This window comes from Cryptomeria japonica, chromosome 10 (genome assembly GCF_030272615.1).
Source record: "Cryptomeria japonica chromosome 10, Sugi_1.0, whole genome shotgun sequence".
NCBI lineage: Eukaryota > Viridiplantae > Streptophyta > Pinopsida > Cupressales > Cupressaceae > Cryptomeria > Cryptomeria japonica.
In genome coordinates this window covers 323,826,380-323,852,874 of record NC_081414.1, presented here as the reverse complement: position 1 = coordinate 323,852,874, position 26,495 = coordinate 323,826,380, and the positions used below count along the sequence as shown (strand labels likewise).

Here is a 26,495-nt window from a genome sequence, read left to right as displayed (position 1 = left end):
CACCTTGGGGGCGCTGCCCCCAAACCCCTATTGAAAAATATGGGGGGAAACTGCGTCGATAGAAGTAGGGAAAATTTAACCTCCGAGTCTATTGACAATGTGAATGAATTGAAATTCTGATTTATGAATGCATAATTGCATATTGTCTATTGAGTATTAACAATGTCGTATGTTCAAAATTTACATTCTAAAATGTTTTCAACTTTTCATAGTATCATACACATGCTTATCCATGTTTTATTGTTTTCATATGAATATAATGTATGTATGCATGCTTTATCCATGTTTTCATATGAACATTTAGAATTTTGAATTTTTCCTATATATTTTAAATTTTTCCTATATTTTATATAGCCATCCCCTTTGCCATCCCCTTTGCCATCCCCCGTCGTCCCCAAATTTGGCAAAAATTTTTGCCGTCACCGTCCCGGAAACTCGGGGTAACTTTGGTATTTAATAGTCAAAAGTCTCATAGCAGCAACATTGTCTGTGATAAATTGAACCACATTTTGTGGCCCTACATCTGTAACTACCATGTCATACATCTCAAACAATGCAGCTGTGGATTTCATTATATTAGATGCATCTACAGATTTCAAAACAACAATTGTCAATCTCACAAGAGACAAGGAAGTTAATGAGAGTTCGGTTCTTTCTATTTGTCTAGCCATCTGACATAATGTTGCAACCAGTAATAGCCCACTGAAACTGATGCTCTTTAACAACATCTTGTATTGCATCTTTGAGCATACCAAGTCTCAATGACTCATAAGATGGCGCTCGAAACCTAGGACCTACAACTGCAATAGCATCTACCATAAGTTGCCAATATGGATTTCTGGAAGCATGGAATTTCAAGGAGGAGGAGTGCCAAACATTATAAATTGCCTTCTTTGCTTGTTCAGTGACATTTTTCCTCCATCCTATACTCTTTAGAGTGGTTTGTGAGCTTGGTGTAGTACGAGATTGGAAGAAAGTGTTAATGTTTCTTCCACCTGTGTTTGGTCCACGTGCTATAGAATTAGGTGTTGAACCAAATTCCTTGAACCCCATCTTCACCATCCTCCTCACCCAAACAATTCCTCTTGGCATCTGCAAAAATAAAACCTAATTCAACCTCAATTCTTGCCTTTCTGGACTTACTCTCAACAATCCCTTCAAGAGATTGCTTTGCCTGATACGAGACATTTGCAGGGCATACTTTGCACATCTCAGTGTTATTTCCTCATTCTTTAGACAAATGTCATTTGAAATGATAAATTCCACCACTGATCTCTTCTAAACACCAGTTGCACTTGACCTCCGTGCTATTGGGAACTATTGTGCAATGTGTCCACACAGTCTTTTTGTCGTGGCATTGTGATCAAGAATGAGATCTAAATTTGTGGTGAACACCTACAATGCATAGAAAATTGACAAGACTAACGAGCAAATAACAAACATGATGACTTTATCCTTTCATTGTCCACAATGCATACTAACTAAAAGTGGAGCAATTTTCAAAACAGAACAGACCAGCAGCAACTAAATTACTAAAGATTATTGAACTGCTAAAGGGTGCTTATTTAGATCATAAGATCTTTCAAACAATATATGTTGACTATTGAAGACTCAAGACTGAAGTCAGCATGGTCAACAAGCAACAGCATTTAATAAACAACAAAACCCCTCTTACATCTGAAAAATGATTACATAAACTTAAAGCCCTCAGCTACAGCATTTAACCAATATTTCTATCTCGTCACAAATTATCTCATCTTATGAGTTCCCTAATATTTATAACCAATCTTTCTATATTCTGAGCAGCAAAAGATATCACTGTAGTAATGCATATTCAAAGTGTCTAAAAGATATCACTGCTACAGGTAGGCAGAAATATCCATTGAGAACGAATTACATTTAAACCTACTGGCTGTAATATAGGTGGTTTTGATTTTGCCTCAGCTTTTTCCATTTAAATAAGACTATGATTGGTGAAAATTGAAATGTTTGACATGCAAGAATGATAAAGGCTAAGAAACACTCCAAGAAACCAGAAAATTTTGTGAAAATAGAAAATGTTTCACCCCCCACCTAATCTACAAAACATTTTTAAATCAAGAGAGATAAGCATTGGCCGGTTTGCTAGTCACATACTTACATTCTTTAAGTAATGTTCTGTGTGTTTGCTATATGTTCCTATGTTTATGCACATTAAGAAATGATGCAGCACCTTTATGGAGGCATACAATAACACTGACAGAGCAATTTGCAAGTTTCCACTAGGCTTTACAGATAATTATTTAGCAGAGCTTATTGAAGGACAAGTGAGCAATTATTTTTTCATTTAGTTTTGATGAAGTTGCAAATATGATGAGCAAAAGTCAAGTTCAACTGCCAAAGAAATTGCAGGACTAACTTGTCTTGAATTCCACAGTAAGATTTCTCAGGATTGTTTGAATTTGTTCTTATGTAATGTGAGGAGTTATTTGGTGCTATGTGATCTGTCAATATTGTCTTCTATAGCAATATGCTTAGTAAGCAGACATGGAGCTGACATGGATCTATACTTAGTTTGCCGTGCATGACAAAAATAAAATTCACAAAATAGGGAGACTTTATAAGAGTTTCTATCTAGTTTGAACAAAGAAGCCTAACTTTTATTCGAAGCAAAATACAGATTTATATGCACAGATATGAACAGCATCTGCCACCAAAATCAGGAGTTTATCCTCATACACTGGTCTTCAAAGATTGACAGCAGCAGGAGAAGATATTTATCATGCCAAAGACTTCAACCAAATTGATTTATAATGGAAGCAAATTAATAGAGAAAGTCTTATAAATTGTATTTCAGTCCTGGCATAGAATGACAGTGCCCAGCAACTTCATAACAGCATCAACAAGAAAGAGAAACAATCCACGAGTAGCTTAGGATGTTCTTCCACCCCAAACTGAAGCTCATACTTCATCTATTTCTATCCACGCTCAAGTATGTATAGGCAGGTCGACTTCAAAGAAGGAAAGAGGCAGAGTTTGTCTAATAAGACTGTATGTTCATACCAAAATAATATAGCAGCACCCACATTTTCAATAGGCAGCAGCAATGGAGAAAATCATAGTAGCTTTAATCGGCAAAAGTTAACACTCCAAGAAACCAGAAAATTTTACACAAACACTCCAAAAAACACTTACACCTATTAACATTTACATCTTTGGGAAGATTGAAATCTGCAGGAGATTCTATTAACATTTACATCTGCAATGAGAAGGTATAATGCTTGCATACCCAGCTTCTTAGTGGTTGCAAAAAAAATTCTTTGCAACTCTCGTGCGTGCACTTTCAGAAGTTCTCCCACATTTTTATTTCTGTTTCTCGTTCACCTGTGATGCAAACATGTCACGCGAGTCTGTATATAGCGTGTTCACGGCGTTTTATTTTTCCCATTTCGCGGGTTTTTTCTGGGTTCTTGCGTCGTTTTAGGGTTTCATTTTTTTCCACAATTTTTTGCCAATTTTAAACGCGATTTTTTGGTCAAAAATCGTTGAAAGTCGTTTAACGCATTTTTTAGAAAAAATCGGCCAGCTTGCCAACTCCCGATTAATCGGGAATAGTCGTGATTTTTTGGCGATTAATGCTACTATGGAATCAACAATACAATCAAGCACACAACAAGCAGGTCCATACTTACTTTGGGAGGAAGCAAACCAACTAGAACAAAGTCAACTATGAAGGGACATACACTGGACGATATACAAGATACACAAAGTCAACAATGAAGGGACATACCCTGGACGATATACAAGATACACACATCTCACAACCATAAATCTATATATACTAGTTGATTCGTCAAGCTCTCATGTGGTTCTTCTTTTCATTCTAAGATAATATACACACTTTACTCAGCAACAGACATACACTCACACATCACATATCTCAAGCATCAAATCTTATATTGGACATTAAACACACCGCACATGTCACGCATATCAACATCATACCCAAAGTCCCCCAGCATTTCACTCAAACAAAGCGATCAGAATATTTTCACAAGAGGTAAAAAATTCAGGCCTACAATTCAGATGGACAATTTGGCAGAAGTTGTCACGTCAAAAAAAAATCACCCTAAATATGCCCATTTCATCCTAGCCAAAATCATCACCTCTTGACTCCAAAATAAAACCATTAAACATGTACCATCACAAGTACAAATTCACTATAGGAGCAGCCAAAGGAATAGAAACATATAATTATTAAGGTACACAAACCAATCAATGCAGCCTATGCTAGTGCTACACACCACATGACACAACCAGACACTACCATTGTCATGTTGTTCATGCAAACCATCCATCACTAGAACCCCATAGTCAATGCACACTCAGCACAACTCAAAATTAATCCTTATAGCATCTTCCTAGCCATTAACACTACCATTACCAGCACTGACCTAGTTCCTCTTCCCAACAATAAAAGACAATTGTATGACATCAACACATGACTACATGACATTGTTGTGACCCTTTCTGACGCAGCCATAACCCGGGGGATCCTCATAGAGAACAGTCTGGATCATGCAGCAAGAGTAACACAACAAAAGCACGAACATAAAACATAGAAAATGCAATCAGAGACATCCGAATCATCATATATTCATCAAAGAACATCGAATAACATTTGGTTACATGCAAGCTCACATGCCCAGTTCCAAACTACATTCCAGAATACAACTCATCCAGATCTCCAAGAGATATCAAATTACAAAAGATCACATTCTCCAAAACAGGAAAATGAAACATGTAAAATAGGTCGGCCCCAAAATGCGAAGATCTCCTCCACCAAGAACGCAAATGACGTGTGGACCACCAAGAAAGGTCAGCCAAGGGCCCAAGAACATCGAGCAAAGCGCCAAAGAGATCCGCAAGCCAAGAAATTGCTCCGCACGAGAAGAAATCTCCAACTAGCCATTAAGCTCAAAAACTAGTCCGTGAACCAAGAACAACCAATCCGGAAGCAATAACTCACTAGAAAATAATCCAAATGAACTGCAAATCTGGAATAGGAAATAAGAACACGTCTGCAAGCCAAGAATCTGATCCGCAACAGAAAATAAACAACTACTAGAGAATGCCGGAAGAAACACAGAAACTGCAACACAAAACAAGAACAACTGAAAAGCAAAATATATTTTTGGTTGATGCAAGATTGCTCATCGACCGGGGTTGCTCTTGCATCATTTTCACGCATCGCCTCATTGCAAATGGGGAATGCCTTGAAACTTCCCACAGACATCCCGTCAAAAATGTGCAATATGATCCGCTGGAAGGTGGTCGGAGCATTACATAGGCCAAAGGGCATCCGATTGTATACATATACTCCATCCTCTACTATAAATGTTGTTTTCAAATTGTCTTCCTCTGCAATGCTAATCTGGATATATCCAGAAAATCCATCTAAAAATGAGTATATCTCGTGGCCTGCCACCTCCTCCAAGATGTTGTGCGTGAAAGGGATTGGGAAGGGATCTTTAATGGTTACGGCATTTAGGCAACATAAATCCACACAATTCCTGATCTGATTTGCTTCTTTCTTCAGGGAGATAACAATTGGTGAGACCCAATCACTAGTTTCAACCTTAAAGATAATGCCAGCCTCTAGCATCTTCTCAATTTCTTCATTCACCTTTGTCGCATAATTCTTATTCATTCTTTACAGCCTTCTCCGTACAGGTTGGGCACCAGGTACGAGGGGTATTCTATGTGCGCAGAATTCTGGAGGTATTCCCTTCAAGTCTCTATACGTCCATGCGAACACATCCTTATATTCCAAAAAACTTTTAAACACTACTACTTTCAATACGGGGTTCCAATTGTCCCCGACCAAGATCACCTTTGGATTGTCATTGCTCCCCAAATTGACTTTCTTAACGTTGGATTCTTCGTACTTGATGGCTTTATCCCATTCAAACCAGTGCACAAGTCTATCATCCACCCGTACGACACCCTCACAGTACTCCCCGTACTCTGAAGGGAAGGTTGTATTCTTCGTACCCTCACGGTACTCCAAAGGGAAGGTTGTATTCTCCGTACCATCACCTAACTCCTCAATCTCACATATCTGTAGCATGTGGCAATCAGGGTGAAACACTTCGTAGTCTTCCATCTACCAATAGAAGAGTCCGGCCAAGGAACTAGTTTCCTCCTCCGAGCATCCCTCCAATTCTAATACCCCTTCGTCGTTGGGTTCCATCTTTTTCCTGTCGTCTTGTTAACCCCATTCCCAATTATGCGAGTCATCCGAGTCAGAATCAGATGATGCCAATTCCTCGCTTACCGCCTAGTTCCGCAAGTCAATCACATACTTGCAACCTTCGTTCTCGATGGAGAGTGTATTTCTCTTCCAGTTGTGATTTGCCTTGGCCATAATCAACCAACCCCTTCTGAGGAAAGCATTGTATGCTTTCCTCTCCAATGGGATGACCACGAAGTCAAGAAAGAAATGTTGTGTGCCAACCACAACTTTTTGTGCCATGAGCATTCCAAGGGGCTTGATGTTGTGTTGGTTCACACCAACAAGGTGGAATGTTGGTGGCCAGAGTGTTGGTTTGCCCAGACCCCTCCATGTCTCCTCTAGCAGTGCGTTCACCCTGGAGCCACCATCCACAATTATGTTCGTCAACTTTTGTCCCATTGTCTCCATTTCCACCACGGCCAACTTCTGACCGATACTCACAGTGAGCAACATGGGGTCCGTGGCAAACATGCCAAGTGATTCTATCATGGGGTCTGTGCCAGATGGTTTTGTTGCCATCTGAGGCTATTCCTTGTCAACGATGTTGTCACCAACCACATTTGTAAGAGCCATCCTCAATTGTGGCATTCTATGCAAAAGATCAGATACCCGTACAGGTACGGTGGCTTGCACATCTGTTTGATTATGGTTTTCTCAGACCCTGATCAAAGTGGAGTACTGGCAGCATTATGTGAGGCCCGTTGTTCCTCTGCCATTGCCCGTTCAACATCAGCCTTTGCCTCCCGAAGCCTTTCTTTCTCCGTACGGGGATCGAGGTACACAGCCCTTTTCCTCTGCAATCTTGTAATTGCCAGTACCTCCTCGTCTAGCTCCTTGACGTCCAGCATATTCACCCCTTTCTATTTTGGGCAGTCAATGTCCTCATGGTTCCCAAGGCCGCACCACTTGCACAGCAAACTTCCATTATTGTTTCCGTTCTGACACTCCAGAGCAAAGTGGGCCCATTCATTACATTTGTGGCATTCAATCATAGGTCGCCCTTTTGCGTCATACTGGATTTTACTCCTTGGCGTGTTGGTATTGGACCGATTATTCCCTCGCCAATTGTTGCGATATCCCCTTGGTGAAGCATCGGAGTTTATTGGTTTGGGTGGTGTGGCTAGCGAAGTGGTTTGCTCCGATTGGGTGAGGAGCACTTGTGTGCTCCATGTTTTTAGATTGTATGGGCATTCCTTGATGGAATGTCCCAACACTTGACAGATGTCAGAAACAACTTTTCGTGGGCATGTTCCCTTAGTGTGACCTTCTGCCATACAGTCGGTACACCAGAGTTCTTTACCCTCTTTGCCATTCTCCTTGTCGGCCTTCAACTCCCTCATCATCCGCATTATATCTCTACGGAGGACCTGTACGATCTTGGAATCGCCATCACTATCTTCATCCACACCGTCATCATCGCTCACCCTCCTCTTCCCTTTTCATGTTTTGCTTTCACTTTCAATATCCATTGCTCTGTTGTAGGCCTCCTCATATGATGGTAGAGGGACCACCTTCATCTTTCTTCCGAGGGACGGTACGAGTCCTGCCACAAACCATCTTTTCTTCAACCCATCGGTCGGCTGATTCTCCATCTTGTTTAGCAACTCCTTCAGCCTACGATTATAGGCCCGGACACTTTCACTTTTCCCTTGCTTAGTACTATAGATTTCAGCCACAATCTCATTATCATCCCTCAGGAGTTTGAATTCCTCCTAGAAGGCCCTCTTCAAAGTATTCCAACTTGTTTTGTGTTGGGCATCAAGGTTCGTATACTAGTCAATCGCGATCCCCTGGAGAGTGGCGGGGAACGCTTTCAACCAGTAGTCTTGGTCATCTTGGTCGTTCGCCTCCCATATGGTTACACATGTTTTGCAATGTCGTACGAGGTCCTCCGACCCGTCACCCATGAATCTCGGAAGCTTTTGTTTTTCCGCGTTCTGCAACATTGTCTTTGCCTTGGAGGTGTTATGCAGTGGTGGTGCTTGGAAGGTATTGTGTGTGGCCTGGAAGGTACTATGTGCATTTGACCAGAACAGGTTGTTCTGCTTTTCACGTTCCAGTGCCTCTCTTGCACTCCCGACCACGCACGGGCTTGCTATGCACCTTCCTTCTGCATCTTTCGCACCTTCATCACCTTCGCTTCTGTAGTCCCTCCTTCCTGGGGTTTTTGGCTCCAACCCTCCTCTTTTTGACTACTCCGCAAGAGAAAAGTTTCCAATTCTATACAAATTATTTTCAAAGAGTACGGCAACCTCACCCTGCAAGTCTCGTACAACCTCTTTGTCAAGATCAGATTGCTCTCAGACTGAGTTCTGGTTTCTTCACTCGACATCGACTGAGCGGCCTGGTCAGCGAGATCTTCCTCCGCTACGTCTGGCAGTGGTAGGTTCCTCGCAACCTCTACCAACTAGTTCCACATACACAATTCCTACCTCTCCCACCTACGGCTCTGACTCACACTCCGACTCTTGCTCTACCTTTCCAGACTCTTCAACCCTTCAACAATCTCCCTCAACCGACGTCTCTATTCGTTTTGTTCTCTGATACGTAGGGATCTCTGTACCGACCCCTCGCCTAACTCTCTGTTGGCACCAGTACATCGTCAGTCTTTGTTGGGACATAGGGGCATTAATTGCCAAGGGTACGGTGGCTCGTATACCTCTCTTCCTCTTCCCTACTATTCCGTTCTGCGTGCCTCTGCAATATTTGTTGCCGACGACGTTCACAATCGACCTCTTCCCTTCGGTCTTGAAGTTCAATTAGCTTTCGTGCCAATAACCTCGGAAGGCTCCCGAGAAGATCATATACAGATGTGTTGACCGTGAGTTCGCCACATACCGTGCCTTCATGAACAGCTCTCTCCCGAGCCTCCCTCTACACGTACTGGGTAACCAAAACCTCCCACAGGTCTACCAAGTCCTCCATCAATTGATCGTCTCATGCTTCCGACTGGGTCACCTCTTCATGTGTATAATTGTAAGTAACGATCAACTGCTGATCGAATGGTCTGCCCATTAGTGCCTACTGCCTACTGCCATATTGATCTTCGAAATTCGAATTGGCAACGGCACCAAAATGTTTGGTCCTTCAAGTGTCAATTCGAATTATACGGTACAGAAATGATACATAGATAATATTCATAAAGTAATTAATAGAACATCATAAAATCATATAGGCCAAAAAAGATGTCTTTATTGCATTCAGTAGTGGATATACAATCAACACTCCCTTATCCCAATACAATGCCAGACTATATACTCTTCGATCGGTTGGTGGAATGCCAACTACCAAAACTACCAACTACCTTCGGAAAATTACCCATTACATGTCAGATAATGCTAACAATTAAGTTTTATTTAATGACGACATAATTGCCATCTACCAAACACAACAGTATTCCAAACATCAAATCCAAGTGACGTAAGATACTCCAAAAAGCACATTTAGAGCCATCAAACAAGGGTGCTTTGTTTGTAGCAAGTCCTTTAAGTGCATTCATTGTGTGCTAACAGGATCAACCTCCAAGCTTTTAAGCTCTTTTCCGAAGGTAACTGGCTCTGATACCAATTGAAGAGCACACAGAAAATACTGGGGGGGATGAATCAGTATTTTACAATTTAAAACAGAAAAGACATAACCAGAAAGATGAAGAAAGTACACACAAACACAAGAAACCAACATTTCACATGGAAAACCCTTTCGGGTAAAAAAACCATGACAGATCAAATCTTTCAATATCCAAAATGGGCACCAACCTAGTTTACATAAGTGAGCACCAACTCACTGAGAGCACCAACCCTCCTTGAAGCACCAACTTCGTCCAATAGAGGCACCAACCTCGATTTTAGAAAAGATTCAAAGTGAAGAAACTAAACACCTCAGCAATTTTGTAACAGCAATCTGATTCCACTTATTATTCTGTTTAATCACACCAGTTACACACTTTCACTTGTGAGCTTAAATCAAATTCTTTAGCAAGCAAACCAAGTATGTAAGACCTTGACTCCAAAGTCTGACTCCATTTTTTATAGAAAAAAAATCCACTGTCCATTCAATGTTCTTGAAAGCTTCACACAGATGAAAACAAACTCCAATAGATATGATCACTATTCAAGAACTGTGATATTCCTTCTCAACTCACTGTGCTACAGCAAACAATATCAATCCATTCCCTCTCTTTCTGAACACAGAATACCCCTGATCACAAAAAAACCTTAAGCATTTTGCTATCATCTCTTATATCCCACCAATCAAAACTTGGTATATGCATGCTAAAAACCATCCATTAAAACCAAGATACATAATCTGCACTTCCTGTAATGATTGTTTTTCTTCTCAGCAGACTTAGGTCTACAAAAAAAACAACAGCTTATAGTTCTGCCAACACACATCAAACTTTTCATTACAAATACTGAAAGCGTATTACAATTCAGCAAAAAATTTGCACAGTTTGTTTAAGACACACAACTTGAAGTCTGCAAACTTATGACCAACCTCCAACACCTACACACACATGCTTCCAACAACATCATTTTTTTTTAAAACGGTTTTCAAAGTCTGCAACTGTACCACCACATCAACATATACGAAAGAAAATGAAACACCCCCATAAGTGAAAAAGAATTCTTTGCCATCATTGCACAACAGATAAAAACACCCGCTTTTTTCAAAAAACATACAATAAAAACCACACCACAAACTTCCTACCAATTCGCACAGAAAAAGAATTGTTTTATTTAATCATCAAATTCGGAACTCATATCTAAGTTCCATAACGTAAGCTCAAGCCACACTGTTCGTGGAAAAGATATATGTTACACTTCAAGAAAAAATGGTCTTATTCCCGACAACGACCTGCCAACACTTTATCACAAAAAAATATTTCTCTTTTTCGATTTTTAATTTTGAGCCGATGCCATTCTACATCGAAAAACAAACTTCCACCAAATTTTTTAACACAACCAAAGATTTCTCACAATACCAAAAATCCTGGCAGATAGAAAGAAATACGTGTCAAAAATCTTTCAACACAAGTCAGAGGAGTTTGAAAAAGAATTTTCAGTTTCGTTCTTTATCTCTGCAAAAAAACAACTCCCAAACAAAAGGTAAGAATATCTCCACGTTCTCATACATACGCACGTCTCCTTTTTTTGTCTTCTTTGCACTTCCTTTGATAGGCTACGTGGCAAATATCATCCTTTGATAATAAAATTGCTGACTTTAAAAGAATCGAACCAAAGAATATTTAAATGCAAACATGGCAATTAACCAGCTAGCTGATGTAAAAAAGTAACCAGCTGAGGTAGACAGGTACGCAGCTCAAGCTGACACCCAGGAAGCTTAACCACATAGCCAAGTAGCTCAAACAACCAAACATCTAGCTCAAGAAAGGAGGCAACCAACTCAAGCAACCAAGCAGGCAGCTCAACATTTCATTCCAAAACTCAATTTAGAAACCATGATCCTTCGACATCAATGACAAAATGTTCAACACTTAGTATAAGCTTGTTCTCTTCAATTGGTATCAGAGTAGGTTCCTTCATTATATAGCTTAATTGCTAGAAGGAAGATCTAAAGAGCACACGTGGCCACACATGGCAAGCCAAGAAGGATTCTGATCTAATAGGGATCCTTTGATTGATGGGACAAATTATGCTTTGAAGGGCATAAGAATGTGAACCTACTTAATGGCACTTGGAATTGATATTTGGCAATCGGTTGTGGATGGTTTGTGGATGGTTATACTACACCATCACCTCCACAAACAGATCCACAAGGTAAGAAGGCAAGAGAAAATAATGCCAAAGCCATGAATGCAATTCTATGTGGTCTATCTAATTCGGAATTTGTCAAAATTATGCAATGCACATCAGCAAAAGAAATGTGGTACAAATTCAAAAAGACCTATGAAGGTGATGACAAAGTGAAGAAGGCTACTAAGCTCCAAACCCACAAGAGACAATTTGAGAGTTTGCAAATGAAGGGCGAAGAAAACATTCCAGCCCATTTACATCACGTGGATGAAATCATCAACACTATCCATGGGCTTGGCAAAAAGGTTGATGAATCCGTAATCATGCAAAGGGTGCTAAGATTTCTTCCCTTGAGATTTGATGCGAAGGTTTCTGCCATTGAGAAATGAAGAATCTAGATACATTGAAGATGGATGAGTTGCATGCAAAGTTGCATGGACACGGATACAGTATCTGATACAGATACGGTATCGGATACGGATACGGCTATTTTTTAAGACCCCCAATATGGATACGGCTGGACACGTCATTCATAAAAAACACACACATATATTTAACACAATTTTCTAAGTTATTCGAGGAGATTTTCATTACTTCAAAAGCAATATAGAGTATAGACACATAATTTCTACATAAATAATGATAAGTTGATTTAACATTTTACAATATGCAAAAATAGAAGAGTTGCATTGGAAGATAACCCAAAAAATGGGTCACTGAAATAGAAAAACATTTCATTTGTCTTTCTCATTTGGTGTAGGTTTTGTTAATACCATTTTTTTTTTTAAATGCATTAATGAAGTTTTTTATAATTAAATTTAGGAAGATTTACGTCAATTGTTTTTAAAAATCAAATTACATTAGTATTTAGCATGGTTGGAAATCTAGGATTTTTGGGCATGCATGGGTACAATATTCGATGTGTATTTGGGTTGTATCGGATACATATCCGTTTCAGAAACGGGATCGGATATAGGGAAACGCGTTCCCGGGGAGGGACAAAGGAGTTTTCGGCAACTCTAGTTGCATGGAATCCTCACAACATACAAAATGAGGACTGAAAAAGAGAAGAGCTCAAAGCAAGATGTTGCCTTCAAAGCCTCCAAGAAGATAAAGAACAAAGAATCCGAATCAAGTGAAAGTTCAAGTGATGAAGAAGAAGCTCATTTTGTGAGAAGCTCGAGAAAAGATTGGACAACCACAAATTTCAATATACTCTTAAATGTTTTAATTGTGGTAATACGGGTCATTTTACTGCCAAGTATCCACAGCCAAGAGTGAATGGGGTGAAAAGGGAGAACACTATAGCAAAAGGAAACATCACCATAACAAGAAAAAGTACGCACAAGGAAAACATGAAAAGAACTTCTGAAAACATATGAAAAGCCTCTACTCCAAAGAAGATAATAACTCATCCTAATGAAACAGTAGAAGCATTTCCAAAAGCGAGAGAGAAGAGATTCTAATCATGGCGATAGAAACAAGAAACGATGCCTTGGAAAGTGCAGACGTAGAAAAAGAAGAGAAGGGTTCAAAAGGAGAAGAGGATGCTAAAGTAGATTTCAAGGAAGAACTCATGTATGCCCTGAACAAAATCAAGAAGCTTAAGAAGAAGAAATTGAGGCTAAAATTACTACTTTGTTAGTAGCCTATGTCGGTCAGGACTCTAACCATAAATATATCGGGCTCACTGATGAGGAATTAAGTATAAGGTATTGTAGTCATGAATCATACATCACAGAATATAAGCCAACGCACGCATTACAGAATATAAGCACTCATAGAATAGATGCATTGAGAGATGTATTTTATTCATTCCAAAAACCCACACCTTCAAAGGTGCTACAAGGCTGCATATAAAGAGTCTGCGGTTGGTTGAGCCATCAACCGCCAACAACTACCAACTACCCACCCATATAACAACTTAATTATTACTATTACATTAATATAACTAGTTTTACAGCTTACATCATCCCCCCCTCAAAACTTGTCGTCTTCCAGACGACAACCAAAACAAAATTAAGGAACTATCTACTGAGAGGGACAAGAGGGCGTCCCTGTTCCTGCTGTGGTCCGCTCCCTAAGAGCTCGTAGGTCTCTCTCAGCAGCCAGTTGCTTTCCCCTAGTGGCCTTCAGTAGTCGAAGAGCATCCATCCGATCTTTCTCCGAAACTACCAGTTCCTGTTCCTTAGCCACCCATGCAGTTTTTTCTTGTGCCACTTCGAGTTTGAGGGCTTTAATTCTTTCTTGCATCTCACCTTCTCGTTGTAGGGATAAGGCATGTTCCCTTTCTAGCCCGCTTGCCTTCCCTGTCACTTCCTAGAGGTGCAAAAAGGTAGTGCAGAAGGTCTGTTCCATGGCAGTGAGAGCCCTCATCACTCCTGGATCTGCTACATATCCTCTCAAGGTTTGTGGCACCACCCAGTTTCCTGTCATTTCTGGAGTTGCCCTATCCGGCCATCCCAGGTCTCTCATATGCTTAGAGAACTCCTTCTCGCAGCCCTCCATCATAAAAGCCAGCAATGCCTCGGTTGCCACTACTCTGGTACTGATATCAGATCCTCGAGAGTGGTTAATCATCCTCAAGGTGGCTGCTCTCATGGCCTCCAATTCTGAGACAAATTGTTGCGCAGCAGCCTCGAACCCTCTGGTGCCTTCCTCTGGTGTACTTGTGCTGTGTCCTTTTCCAGTTCCATCACTCTTTGTGCTCTCTTCCTGCGCAGTTCCCCCCATCCCTGGGCTTTCCTCCTGTCTGCCAGACCCTAGGGATGGTGACGATGGTGGGACTTCCACGTCCATAGCAAACCTGGCCAATAGGCTATCTGCTTCGGCCTCCATATCCTCTTCCCCTTGTGGATGTTCTTCTGCTTCCTGTGGGTGAGTTACAACCTCCATATCCTTTTCTTGGTGTGTCCCTCCCCAGTCTCCTCTTGTGGGTGTGTTACTACTTGGATCGGCTACTAGTGCCACCACCAAGGCTATGGCTCTTGCTGCTTCCACCCCCCGAGATGTGTTTATGAGGAGAGTGTGGGCAGTACCCTGCACTCCTTGTGCCAGGTGTGCTGTGCATGGGAACTGTAGTATTCTTTTCTTTGCTCCCCATCCAGGTGCTACCATCTCTTGTCCTGCTCCTACTCCTCCATGTGCCATGCCTAAGGCCTCCATATTTGTTGTGTGTCCACTTCCTTCCCCCTCCACTCTTTCTGCAAGGGTTGGCCCCGGCGGCTGGAGTCAAAACTCTCCTCCCTCTTCCTCTGATGAGGATACTACAAGTGCCTCTTCTTCCCCTGTTTCTTCTTCTTCCTCCTCCTCGGAGCTACCTTCTCCTTCCAACCCTTCCTCCATGCTACCTGATGGTTGTAGCCTTACCCTTTTTCCTAGGGCTTCCGCCTGCGCACATGTGTCCAAATGTACCTAGTAGTACATGGCTGGTTTGCATGGTTCCACCCGGCTTGCAGCTATAAATTCCTTTCTGTGTTCAGGTGCCACCTGCGTTCTCAGTGCTTCGAGAAATAGGGTAGAGATGTGGTGCGGCATATAAAATGTCTTATTTTTCAGAAGCATAGCCTCTTTTACCCGACTGGATAGAACGCGACCCCAGTTGTATATTTTCCCATTGATCAGTCCATACATAAGGCGCAACATCCATATGGCCACATCTGATGCTCGGCTTGCAGCGGTAAGTTTGCTCTTCAAGACATCCATCATGCACCTCCATTCTGGGGAAGTAATATATGTTTTCTTCAGGCCTCTTCTATTATTGTTCTGCCACAAGCTGTTCCATTGGTCTTCCGTGAGTGTATCACCACATATGTGTTCCAGTAGCCTCTTTTTTTCTTCAGTCGCCATTCTCGCGGATGGTTTCATGGCTGAATCCCCACTGCTAGGAATGCCAAAAACTTTCCTGAATTCCTTAGCTGCGTATGAAATGAGCACTGTGTGCCCCAAGTAGTCGATTACTGATCTGTGCTTGTCCTGCTCATATCCATGGACCATGGCTCTTAGCATGGGCTTGAATTCCCTGAAGTTGAATATTGGCATAAATATGATTCTATCCACTTCTACCCTCTTCAGGGAAACTTTTAAGGGATGATCATCTCTGGTACTTTCCCACCACCTTCTGCATTCTGACCCAGTCAGTCCTTCAAATACCAGGTTCGCTGCAGTCACTTGTTCCTGTGTCTTCTCCTGGCCTTTCTTGCTGGAGGTGGTCATGTTTTGTTTGTTCGAATTGCTTCCTCTGAAGTTGATCTCGTAGCTTCCAGTCTTAGGGTTACCCAAACTAACTTTCACCATATTGAACCCGAATTGTTGTCCAACCTGGTTATCTTTAATTATTTTGTTCGGCGCGATGCTAGGGTTACTGCTCCACTTGTTTGGTAAGTCCTGCGTAGGTTTCCCTGTGTGCAGCCTGCTGGTGTGCTTCTCGCTGCTGTTGTTGTGCATACGCGTATGCCTGGTGATTGTGCGTATGTTCCTCCACTGGAGGGCCTGTGCCACTCGTGCAGTGCGTGTCGCGCACGCTATGTGCCTTGCGGTGCGTGACGCGTATGCTAGCTGTGTGTGTGATGCGTATGCTGGCTGTGTGTGACGCGTACACTGGATGCACCTGTGCAACCTGCACACACCTCATTCCCCCTCTGTTCCGCGCACCTTGCAGTCGGCTGGTGTATGTGCCACCTGGCGTAGAGAAACTTGGCGGTGCTCATGGTTGTGTTGTCAGGTAAAGCTCTAGCCTCGGCCCACTTAGTGAGGTATTCTATGGCTACCACTATGTAGTGGCATCTATGCACCTTGCTAGTCCTAAGTGGTCCTATGAAATCCAATCCCCATCTTTCGAACAATTCCTGTGGTTGGGACGGAAAAACAGGCATGAAGTCTCGTTTGAGTGGCTTACCTACCCTTTGGCATGTATCGCAGCTTGTCACCCATTCCCTCGCATCTGCATAGAGTGTAGGCCACCAGAGCCCTGCTAGCAAGATTTTTCGTGCCGTGGTATTCCGTCCCATATGTCCTCCCGCTATTCCTTTGTGAGATTGTCTTGGGACTCCAGGAATTTCTTCCTCCAGGACACATCTCCACAGGATACCGTCCGACCCCAGCTTATATAGGAGTCCTTGGATCAGTTGGAACGTGGTGCTTTTTAGTGCTAGCTTCCTTCTCTCGCTTGGGGGCATGTCGCCTGGAAATGTTGCTGTAGAAAGATACTGCCCAAGTTTCTCGTACCAAGAAGGTAATACGGCTATCTTGAATAAGTGACCATCAGGGAAATCTTCGCTCCCCCTCCTTCCGCTGGCTCCCCGGATTTTATTCTGGATAGGTGATCAGTCATTACGTGACTTTTCCCTGGTCACACCATGACGTTGAAGGTGAATTCCTGAAGCAAGATCAGCCATCGGCTTACCCATCCTTGAATAACAGGTTTGTTCACCAAGTACATAAGTGCTTGGTGCTCCACGAAGAATGTGAATGGTGTGGCTAAAAGATAATGGCGGAACTTTTGTACTGCATATACCATTCCTAAGGCTTCCCTTTCTGTGGTGCTATAGTTTCTTTCTGCCTTCGACAGTAACCTACTAGCAAAACATATTGGGTGGTCCAAGCCTGAGGATCCAGGTTGCATTAGGGTGGCTCCAATCGCAAAGTTAGAGGCGTCCACATGTACATGAAATTTGTTCTCCCAATTCGGGTATGCCAAAATGGGTGCACTTACCAATCTGGTTTTGAGTTCTTCAAATGCTTCCTTCTGTTCCTTGTTCCATACAAATGGTTCCCCTTTCCTTGTTAGGCATTCAAGTGGAAGGGACACTTCGACAAATCCTTTAATGAACCGTCGGTAGTACCCAACATGGCCGAGGAAGGATTTTATCCCTGTAACATCCATTGGGCTATCCATGTCGAGGATAACTTTGATCTTATTTGGGTCTGTTTTTAACCCCGCTTTACAAACTATGTGGCCGAGTAATCTCCCTTGTGGCACCAGGAACCGGCATTTCTTGGGATTGAGTGCAAGTCTTGCCCGTCGGCACCGGTCCATGCATTCCCCCAGTATCCTCAAATGGTTCTCCTTATCGCTATATACTGACCAGTCATCCAAAAAGGCTTTGAAGTTCCCCGTGGCCATTTTGTCAAAAATGTGGAGTATGATCCTCTGGAAAGTGGCTGGGGTGTTGCATAGCCCAAATGGCATACAGTTGTACGCAAAAACTCCATCTTCTACAACAAATGTGGTTTTGAGTTTGTCCTCCTCCACGATGCTGATCTGGTTATAGCCGAAAAAGCCGTCCATGAAGGAGTAAATCTCATGCCCCGCATTGTATCATTGGTCTGCCTTTTGCATCGTATTGGATGCGACCCCGTGGGGTATTATTATTACTGTTGTTGTTACTCCCCCTCCGACTGCTCCTATAGCCACCTGGTGATGCGTTTAAGTTTGTGTTCTTGGAGGGTGTAGTGGGTGGTGTTGCCTGTTCTTGAGTATATAGTACCTGGGCACTCCTTGCCTTCAAGTTGTAGGGGTATTCCTTAATAGCATGCCCCAACACTTGGCAGATGTCACAGAAAGCTTTCTTTGGACAATTGGTTTTTGTGTGTCCCTCCAGTTTGCACTCTGTGCACCAGAGGTCCCTGCCCTCCCTACTTTCTTCCTTTTGCGTCCGCATTTCCCGCATCATCCGTCTCATATCCTTCCGAAGTGCTTGTATCGTTCGTGACTCCTCCTCGCTTTCCTGATCACTACTATCTTCATCACTTGTGCCCTTCTTGCCCTTCGATTTCTTGTTCTCGCTTTCAATATCCATGGCTCTATTGTAAGTGTCCATGAAAGTAGATGGAGGTACTACCTTCGTCTTTTTTCGCAAGGATGGTTGCAAACCCTCGATGAACCATCTTGCAGACCCTCGATGAACCATCGCTTCTTCAACCCATCGGCTGGCGTATTGTCCATTTTTCCAATTAATTCTTTTAGTCTGCGGTAATAGGACCGTACGATCTCAGTCTTGCCATGTTTAGTGTTGTATATTTTTGCGACGATCTCCTCATCGTCCCTAAGTAGCCGAAACTCCTCCTCAAATGCCTTGGCCAGTTTTTTCCAGGTATCCTTTGAAGTGGTGGGCAGGTTCGTGTACCAGCCAATGGCAATTCCATGGAGGGTGGCCGGAAATGCTTTCAGCCAGTTATCCTCATCATCCTCGCCATTGGCCTGCCATATGGTGACACAAGTTTTACAGTGGCGAGCGGGATCCTCTGATCCAAGTCCGTTGAACCTGGGATGTTTTTGTTTTTCGGGGTTGTGTGCCATCTTTCTTGTACTCCCCGCTTTACTTTGGGAATTGTTGATTGACTCGGTCGGCGCGGTTGTTTGCTCCCAATTCTCACTACTTTCTATTCCCTGTGGGCTGTCGTGGCTCTTGTCTCGGTAGAGTTTCAGGCGCCTCTCCAGTTGCTCCTAGATGCGCAGGGACCTTCTCACTATGTCTTCGTGGCTCCCTTCTTCCTCTGGGGGTTGTTGGCTTCGATCTTTGTTGAGTGTATTTGGCATTAATTGTTGGAACTACGATGCTTTCGTCGCTGAGTGGAGTCCCTCTGTTCTTCTTCCCTTCGATTCCTTTCTCTATACTGTTGAAGCACTTGTTGCCTCCGTTGCTCCCTCCGTGTGTTCTCTCGTTCCTCTTCACGTGCCAACAACCGTGGAAGGCTGCCCAGGAGATCGTGCACGGCCTAGTTCACGTTGAGTTCCACCCGTACCGTACCAACCGAGACAGTGCTCAGTTCCGCTTCTCGCTATACGTACCGGTCCACGGAAACGTTCCACACATGAATCAAGTCTTGTGTCAACTGATCCTCCCTGGTTACTTCCGTATTATCCTCTACGTCACTGTCTGTCACCAGGATGCTTTGGTCGAATGGATGACCCATTATACTTCCATCCCGCCAGCTTTCCCTCCTGAGACCTTCAGATTCGACTTAGGCAACGGCGCCAAAATGTTAGTAGCCTATGTCGGTCAAGACTCTAACCATAAATATATCGGACTCACTGATGAGGAATTGAGTATAAGGTATTGCAGTCGTGAATCATACATCACAGAATATAAGCCAACGCACACATTACAGAATATAAGCACTCATAGAATAGATGCATTGAGAGATGTATTTTATTCATTCCAAAAACCCACACCTTCAAAGGTGCTACAAGGCTGCATATAAAGAGTCTGCGGTTGGTTGAGCCATCAACCGCCAACAACTACCAACTACCCACCCATATAACAACTTAATTATTACTATTACATTAATATAACTAATTTTACGGCTTACATACTTCAAGAGGACGATGAATCTAAGATGACATTATCTCAAAATCTTGAAGATTTTCAAAAGATGATCATGAATCTGAAGATTTAAATAGAGGCAAAACAGATTGAAGAAGTGGTAAGATATAAGCTAAAAATAAAGGAATTGGATTGTGAGAAGTTGAAGCTTGAAATGGTTTCTTTGAGGAAAGAATTGGAGAAGACTAATGATCAGTTGAATTAAAGCACAAAGTTTGAAAAGAGCACCAAAATGCTAGAGGTCATAAGACAATGGATTGTAGAGTTTATGCAAGGAATGATTTTGGTTTCTTGAAGAGGAACTACAATTAATTTGCTCCACTAATGGATTATAACATCATGTGCTACAAGTGTGCAACAATATTGGTCATATAGCACATTTTTGTAGAAGTAAGTTTCCTGAACCTTCTAGACAAAACAAGGAGGATGTTCGTGAGAAGAAAAAGGAGGAATCTACAAAAGTTTGGAAGAAGCAGGAGCAAAAAATGAAGTAGAGATCCATGTTTGTGCAAACTACCCTACATGCTCAAAATGAGAAAGATCAATGGTATATTGATAGTGGTTGCTTCAGCCACATGACTAGTGACGAGCAAATTTCTCACCCTGAAGAAAGTGAATGAAGGGACAGCAATATTTGGAGACAATGCTATGGCAAATATAAAAAGAAAAGGTACTCTTAGTCTGGATAATGGAAAAAACAAAAACTGAAATTGTTCTATATGTTGAAGGGTTGAAGCTTAATCTCCTAAGTGGTAGTCAAATGTGTGACCAAGGGCACACTCTCACATTTCATTCTGAAGGGGATGTAAAGTCAAGAAGGGAGGGAATTTGACAACACATGCATACAAAACAGCCAATAATCTCTACATCCTTAGTGAAATCAAAGGTGAAAGTGTTATATGGGAAAAGAAGATGAGAGTTAGCTATGGCAGAGAAGGATGTAACACATAAACTTTGATAATCTTGTCAGAATCAGCAACAAGCAGGCAATGAGAGATAAGCCAAAGATTTCAAACCAATCAAATACTATTAGTCTATTTGCAAGAAATGACAATATGAGAGCAAATTAGAGCAAGCTTCAAGGCAAAGGAATATTCTTCATCCAAACCTTTGGAACTCATTCATAATGCAATATGTGGACCAACCAAAACAAAGAGCATGCAAGGTGAGAATTATTTCATGTTGCTAATTTATGACTATTCTAGAATGACTTGGGTTACATTTTTGAAGGAGATATCTGACGCTTTTGAGAAGTTTGAGGAATTTAAAGCCTTAATTGACAAGGAAACTAGACTAAAAAATAAATGCCTAAGATTGAATAGATGAGAAGAGTTCACTTCCAATGAATTTGAAGAATTTGTGAGCATGGCATAAGAAGACATCTTTCTGCTGCTACGACTCTAGAGCAAAATGGAGTTATGGAAAGAAAAAATAGAACTGTACAAGAAATGGCAAGAACCATGTTAAATGAGTCAAACCTATCGAACACCTTTTGGAGAGAAGCAATTCATATGTTGGTAAACATTCTAAACCGAGTGCAAATCAGAGTAAACAATTCAAAAACACCATATGAACTATGGAAATGTAGGTCTGCTATTGTAAAGTACTTCAAAGTATTCAGAAGTAAGTGTTATATAAGATGAGATGAGGAAGACGTGGGAAAATTTGACTCTAGAGCAGATGAAGGTATTTTTCTTGGATAATCTTCAAAAGGAGTAAAGCTTACAAATCTTAGAATAAGAGGTTGCACAAAATTGTTGAAAGTGCAAATGTCTAAGTAGACGATGACATGAATCAAAGACAAAGGGCTCAATAAGATGATCATTAGGAAGGAGAAATTGCAAAGAAGAAAAATTGGAAGAAATTGAACATGAGGAAGGTGATCAAATAAATTCAAAAACACCAGCAAAGGCACCTAAGACTCCATCCAGATTTCTCCAAAAGAATCACCTAGAAGACCTAATTATCAATGACAAAAATGCAAAAATTCAAAAGAAAGAGATTTGCCAGTTCATCAGAACATGCAAACCTGTTCTTGCTCTCCAGATTAGAAGCGGAAAACTTTACAGAAGCAACCAAAGACAAGCATTGGATAAATGCTATGGAAGAGGGATTGGATCAAATCGAGAAGAATGAAACTTGAGAGCCTAAGGATAAGAATGTGATTGACACTAAGTGGGTATTCAGGAACTAGCTAAATGAGGACAGCCAAGTTGTGAGGAACAAGGCAAGATTAGTATGTAGGGGATATTCTCAAGTTGAAAGATTAGATTTCCCTTCTATTAATGATTTGGTGGACATCCCTTCCTCTCGTTGGATATCTGATAACAGTTTACATCATCAAGGTGTGACCCTTTATGCTTTGATGGATGTTCATACCCTGTTCATAACCCCTAGTATTGGCACAGCAAGCACGATACTAGCAAAATTCGTGGAGCTTGGCATTAAATCTGCCAATTGCATTTACTCAAAAGTTACTAAAAAAATTTCAACAAATCCATTGGTGCATACATGCAATCATGGCATGTCACGAGACAACCTCTCTTTGAGGCGTTTTGTCAAACAATTCAGAGGCTTTGTCTATGATTCCACATTTTGCATGCATGTTAACCAGGGCAATTTTGCAACTACAAAATTTGACAAAAAAACTACTTTATCTTCTTTACACTTTGATGAATGTTCATACCCTGTCCAAAAGCTCCCATATTGACATGGCTAGCAGAGGTTGCATTTGCTTGAAAGTTTTTTTTTAAAATCTTATCAACAATTCAATTTTGTGTATATACTGTATGCATTGCTCCCTGAAAGTTTCAAAGCCATCTCAAAATTATTTTTTGTGCTAATCCAGCTACCATTGCATTCCATTTGATGACATCTCTTTGGAGCATCTTGCACGAACAAAAAAGGCTCACAAAGGCTGCATGTGGAAAAGGACATGCAGATTTTGGCTATGCACCAGCAAATTGCACTTGCTTGAAAGTTACTGAAGCCTTTTGAACAAATCAATTTGTGTATACCCTACAACCTTCACGTTTTGAAGAATATTCAAATCCTATTTTCAAGCTCTCATCTTAGCACAGGCAGGGAGGATTTGGGTAATGGTTGTAGAGCAGTTATGAGAGCTTGTTCCTCTTTTAAAAATGCTAGAGTAATGAGGTTAGGATTTTTGAACAAGAGAGCAAGGTAGTATTAATGAAGATTAGGATTTTCAAAACAGGGAGCAAGGTAGCATTAATGAAGATTACGATTTTAGAAAAAGGGAGCAAGGTAGCATTAATGAAGAAAGTGTGTCTAAAACCCCAATCATAACATGATATGGTTAGTAAACCCCTTAAATGCTCAGAAAAACCTTCATTTTAACAAAAAATTCATGCCTTTGAAAAGATTTGAATTATTTTTGCATGCTTATTAACAGACTTTCTACTCAATCTCTAACATTGCAAGAGAAAATGTGCATAGCTTTTGACTGGCAAACCATTCCATCACGAAATTTTGCCAGGGTGACAAAGATGCCATTACGACCAAAACCCAAAAAGATAATTTCATTTTGAATAAATGAAACTTTTAATATAATAGTTTCCGAAATTTGAATGGTAAAAGTTGAAACTTTAAAATCTTGAAATCCGAGAAGTGTGTCGATGCGAAAACTTGTCGCGTTTTTCATAATACCATCAGAAACATGCCCATAAACTAGATTTTCCCAAAGCTTCATAATTTTCAATTTTTCATTTTTTTTCGCATTTTATGCCAATGCAAATGGTCAATTCCAAGTACAAACAAAGCAATGCATAAAATATTTCCAATTCGGCACCCAAAATGGAATTGACATCATCAATCTATTCTAACCAAGTGGACTTGGGTGTTTTAGGGTGAACTGACGAATTGTGAAAATGGGACCCAAATCACCCAAATCAACTAACTTATAATAAGGTTTTCAGATGACAACTTTTGACTAGGCTTGTATGTTCACCAATCCTAAATACACTTGACAAATAGACATTATCGATCAGCCAAATAGCAATTTGATGTAAAAATCTGAAATTGGGCTGGTCAAAAATGGGGGTAACACACATCTAATGTAAAATTGCCTCTCTAGACTGATGAACTGTGTCACCAACAATGATCTCTATCACACTTAAAATCTCCGCTAAACTGTCCTGCAACCTACACTTATCACAAAACATCTGTCACCTTGAAGCAAGAGTATTGACTTATCACACGGCAGCAAAGAAACCAAAATAGAAAGCACCAAAGAAAATAAACCAAGTCAGAAGCTGACAAAAAGGATATAAATCATCTAGCATTTGACATTATGGATAAATATATTTACAAACTAGCACTCTCATGTGTAAATTCAACATAATGTTATTCTGAAGGCTAGGTAAGTACATGACAAGAGTATGAGAGCATGAATATCTTAATTATTTTGATACGGTAGCTTTTTCATCATATAATTGAATTTATTTATGCATAAGCTCCCTAATTGCCTAGACTCTAATGCAGACTCTCTCTTTGTAGCTAACTTCAGCTTCCGCATACCTACACAGGTGGTCTGCTTTCCCCAATAACTTTGAATTCTACAATAAGTTTATTCCAAAACATCTCAAGTTTGGATAAAGTCTGCTAACACCTTCATGGTGCTAGTTCAGACAGCATTTCATAGAATGCCAAAAAACTAGTCTCTGAATTTGAATCCAATCATCCAAGATTTTTTGTTGAATACTTCAGAGAATGTATACTACAATCCTCCTCTCCATTTAATACAGAATTCAAAGTTTAAAGTTATCTACGGTGAGGTGAAATAGTGATATAGCAGCAGAAATTACAAATTATCGCATACAAACAAGATAGAAAATAGAGTAGAATGTTGTCCAGTAACGCATAGAAACAAGATAGCTAATTTATATAAATATACAGTAACGAATCTCATCGACTAGAGTCCATAGCATGCATCTATCTATGTAACAATGTCATATATTAATCTGTATGACAATGGTTGAATTTACATTTATTTATAGCTTGTACAACATTATCAGTCCGTTATACACTCTTGTGGGAAAGGAATAAAGGTAAACCAGGATCCCTCTGTTATCTGTAGAAATGCTAATATCATGTAGGTTTTTAAAGGATGCTAAGCCTAAAGTTACTTATTTTAATAAGGAACATAGACTCCTTTGAAGAATACAACAACAATCAACAAAGTTTGTATCCATTGTTACCTTAGCTTTTTGTTCAACTGTCACTTTATAATCTGGATAAAAGTCTCTTTTCTGCCATTTATATATTTTAAATATCCCTATTTATTATCGACTGTTGTTTCTTTTCAGCATGACCCAGCGAATACTTATTTAGCTATACCTGTCAAGCTAAAAATCTAACAGAATCTAGATAAATCAGAAACAAACCTTGCTAACAAAGAACATGATCTATAGATAGATGTACAAGATTCAAGAAAATTATACACATACTTGTTGTGTTTTCAAGCTCCTTTAGAACCTCTTGGGTGCGCGCTTCAGCAGCACGCTGAGAAGCTTCAGCTTGTCTCTTTTCTGTCCGTGCATGAACAGATGCAGAAATGGCTGCATCCAGCTCCTTTTCTAATGTCTTTACCCGCCTTTCAAGAGCCTGTGTAAACAAAAAATCCAGTTAATAAGAAAATTGGTTTTAGAAATTGTGTGATTTAAATTGTTAGCTACTGACATATCAAGCATACCAAGAATACCCTGCAGACACAAACAAAATAAAATGATGTGCAGTTCTTAAATATCTTGAATAGACATGATTTAGAGCATAGTCTCAAATTGCTCGGCATACAATAATAAGGTACAAACACTAAGTCATGATCCTGTCAGAACACAGCTATTGCGCGTAGGCAAAAAATTTAAAATTCTTTAACAGACAGATAAATATCACACGGCCTCAATTTTCTATCCGTGCATCAAAATGATAAACCCTTCAAAGTCTGTCCAATGCTTTCTTACACTGCAAACATTTTGAAGACATGAAGTTTTTATACTCAGGTAAAAAGTGTACTGAAAGATTAGACACAGATATAGCATTAACTTTAGGACAAGTTTTCATTAGGTTTCTCATCTCAATATTAGATTATACGCTGTGATTAAGGCCTTCCCTAATCATGTA

General features: G+C 40.8%; 1 protein-coding gene across 1 annotated transcript in view; it reads right to left on the bottom strand.

The window, feature by feature from the left end:
- LOC131076112 (uncharacterized) overlaps positions 1-26,495 on the bottom strand; it is a 102,049-nt gene that overhangs the window by 35,748 nt on the left and 39,806 nt on the right. Inside the window, exon 2 of the mRNA XM_058013162.2 lies at positions 25,823-25,979. Within this exon, the coding sequence (XP_057869145.1) occupies positions 25,823-25,979 (157 nt within the window). The remainder of the gene's footprint in view (positions 1-25,822; positions 25,980-26,495) is intronic.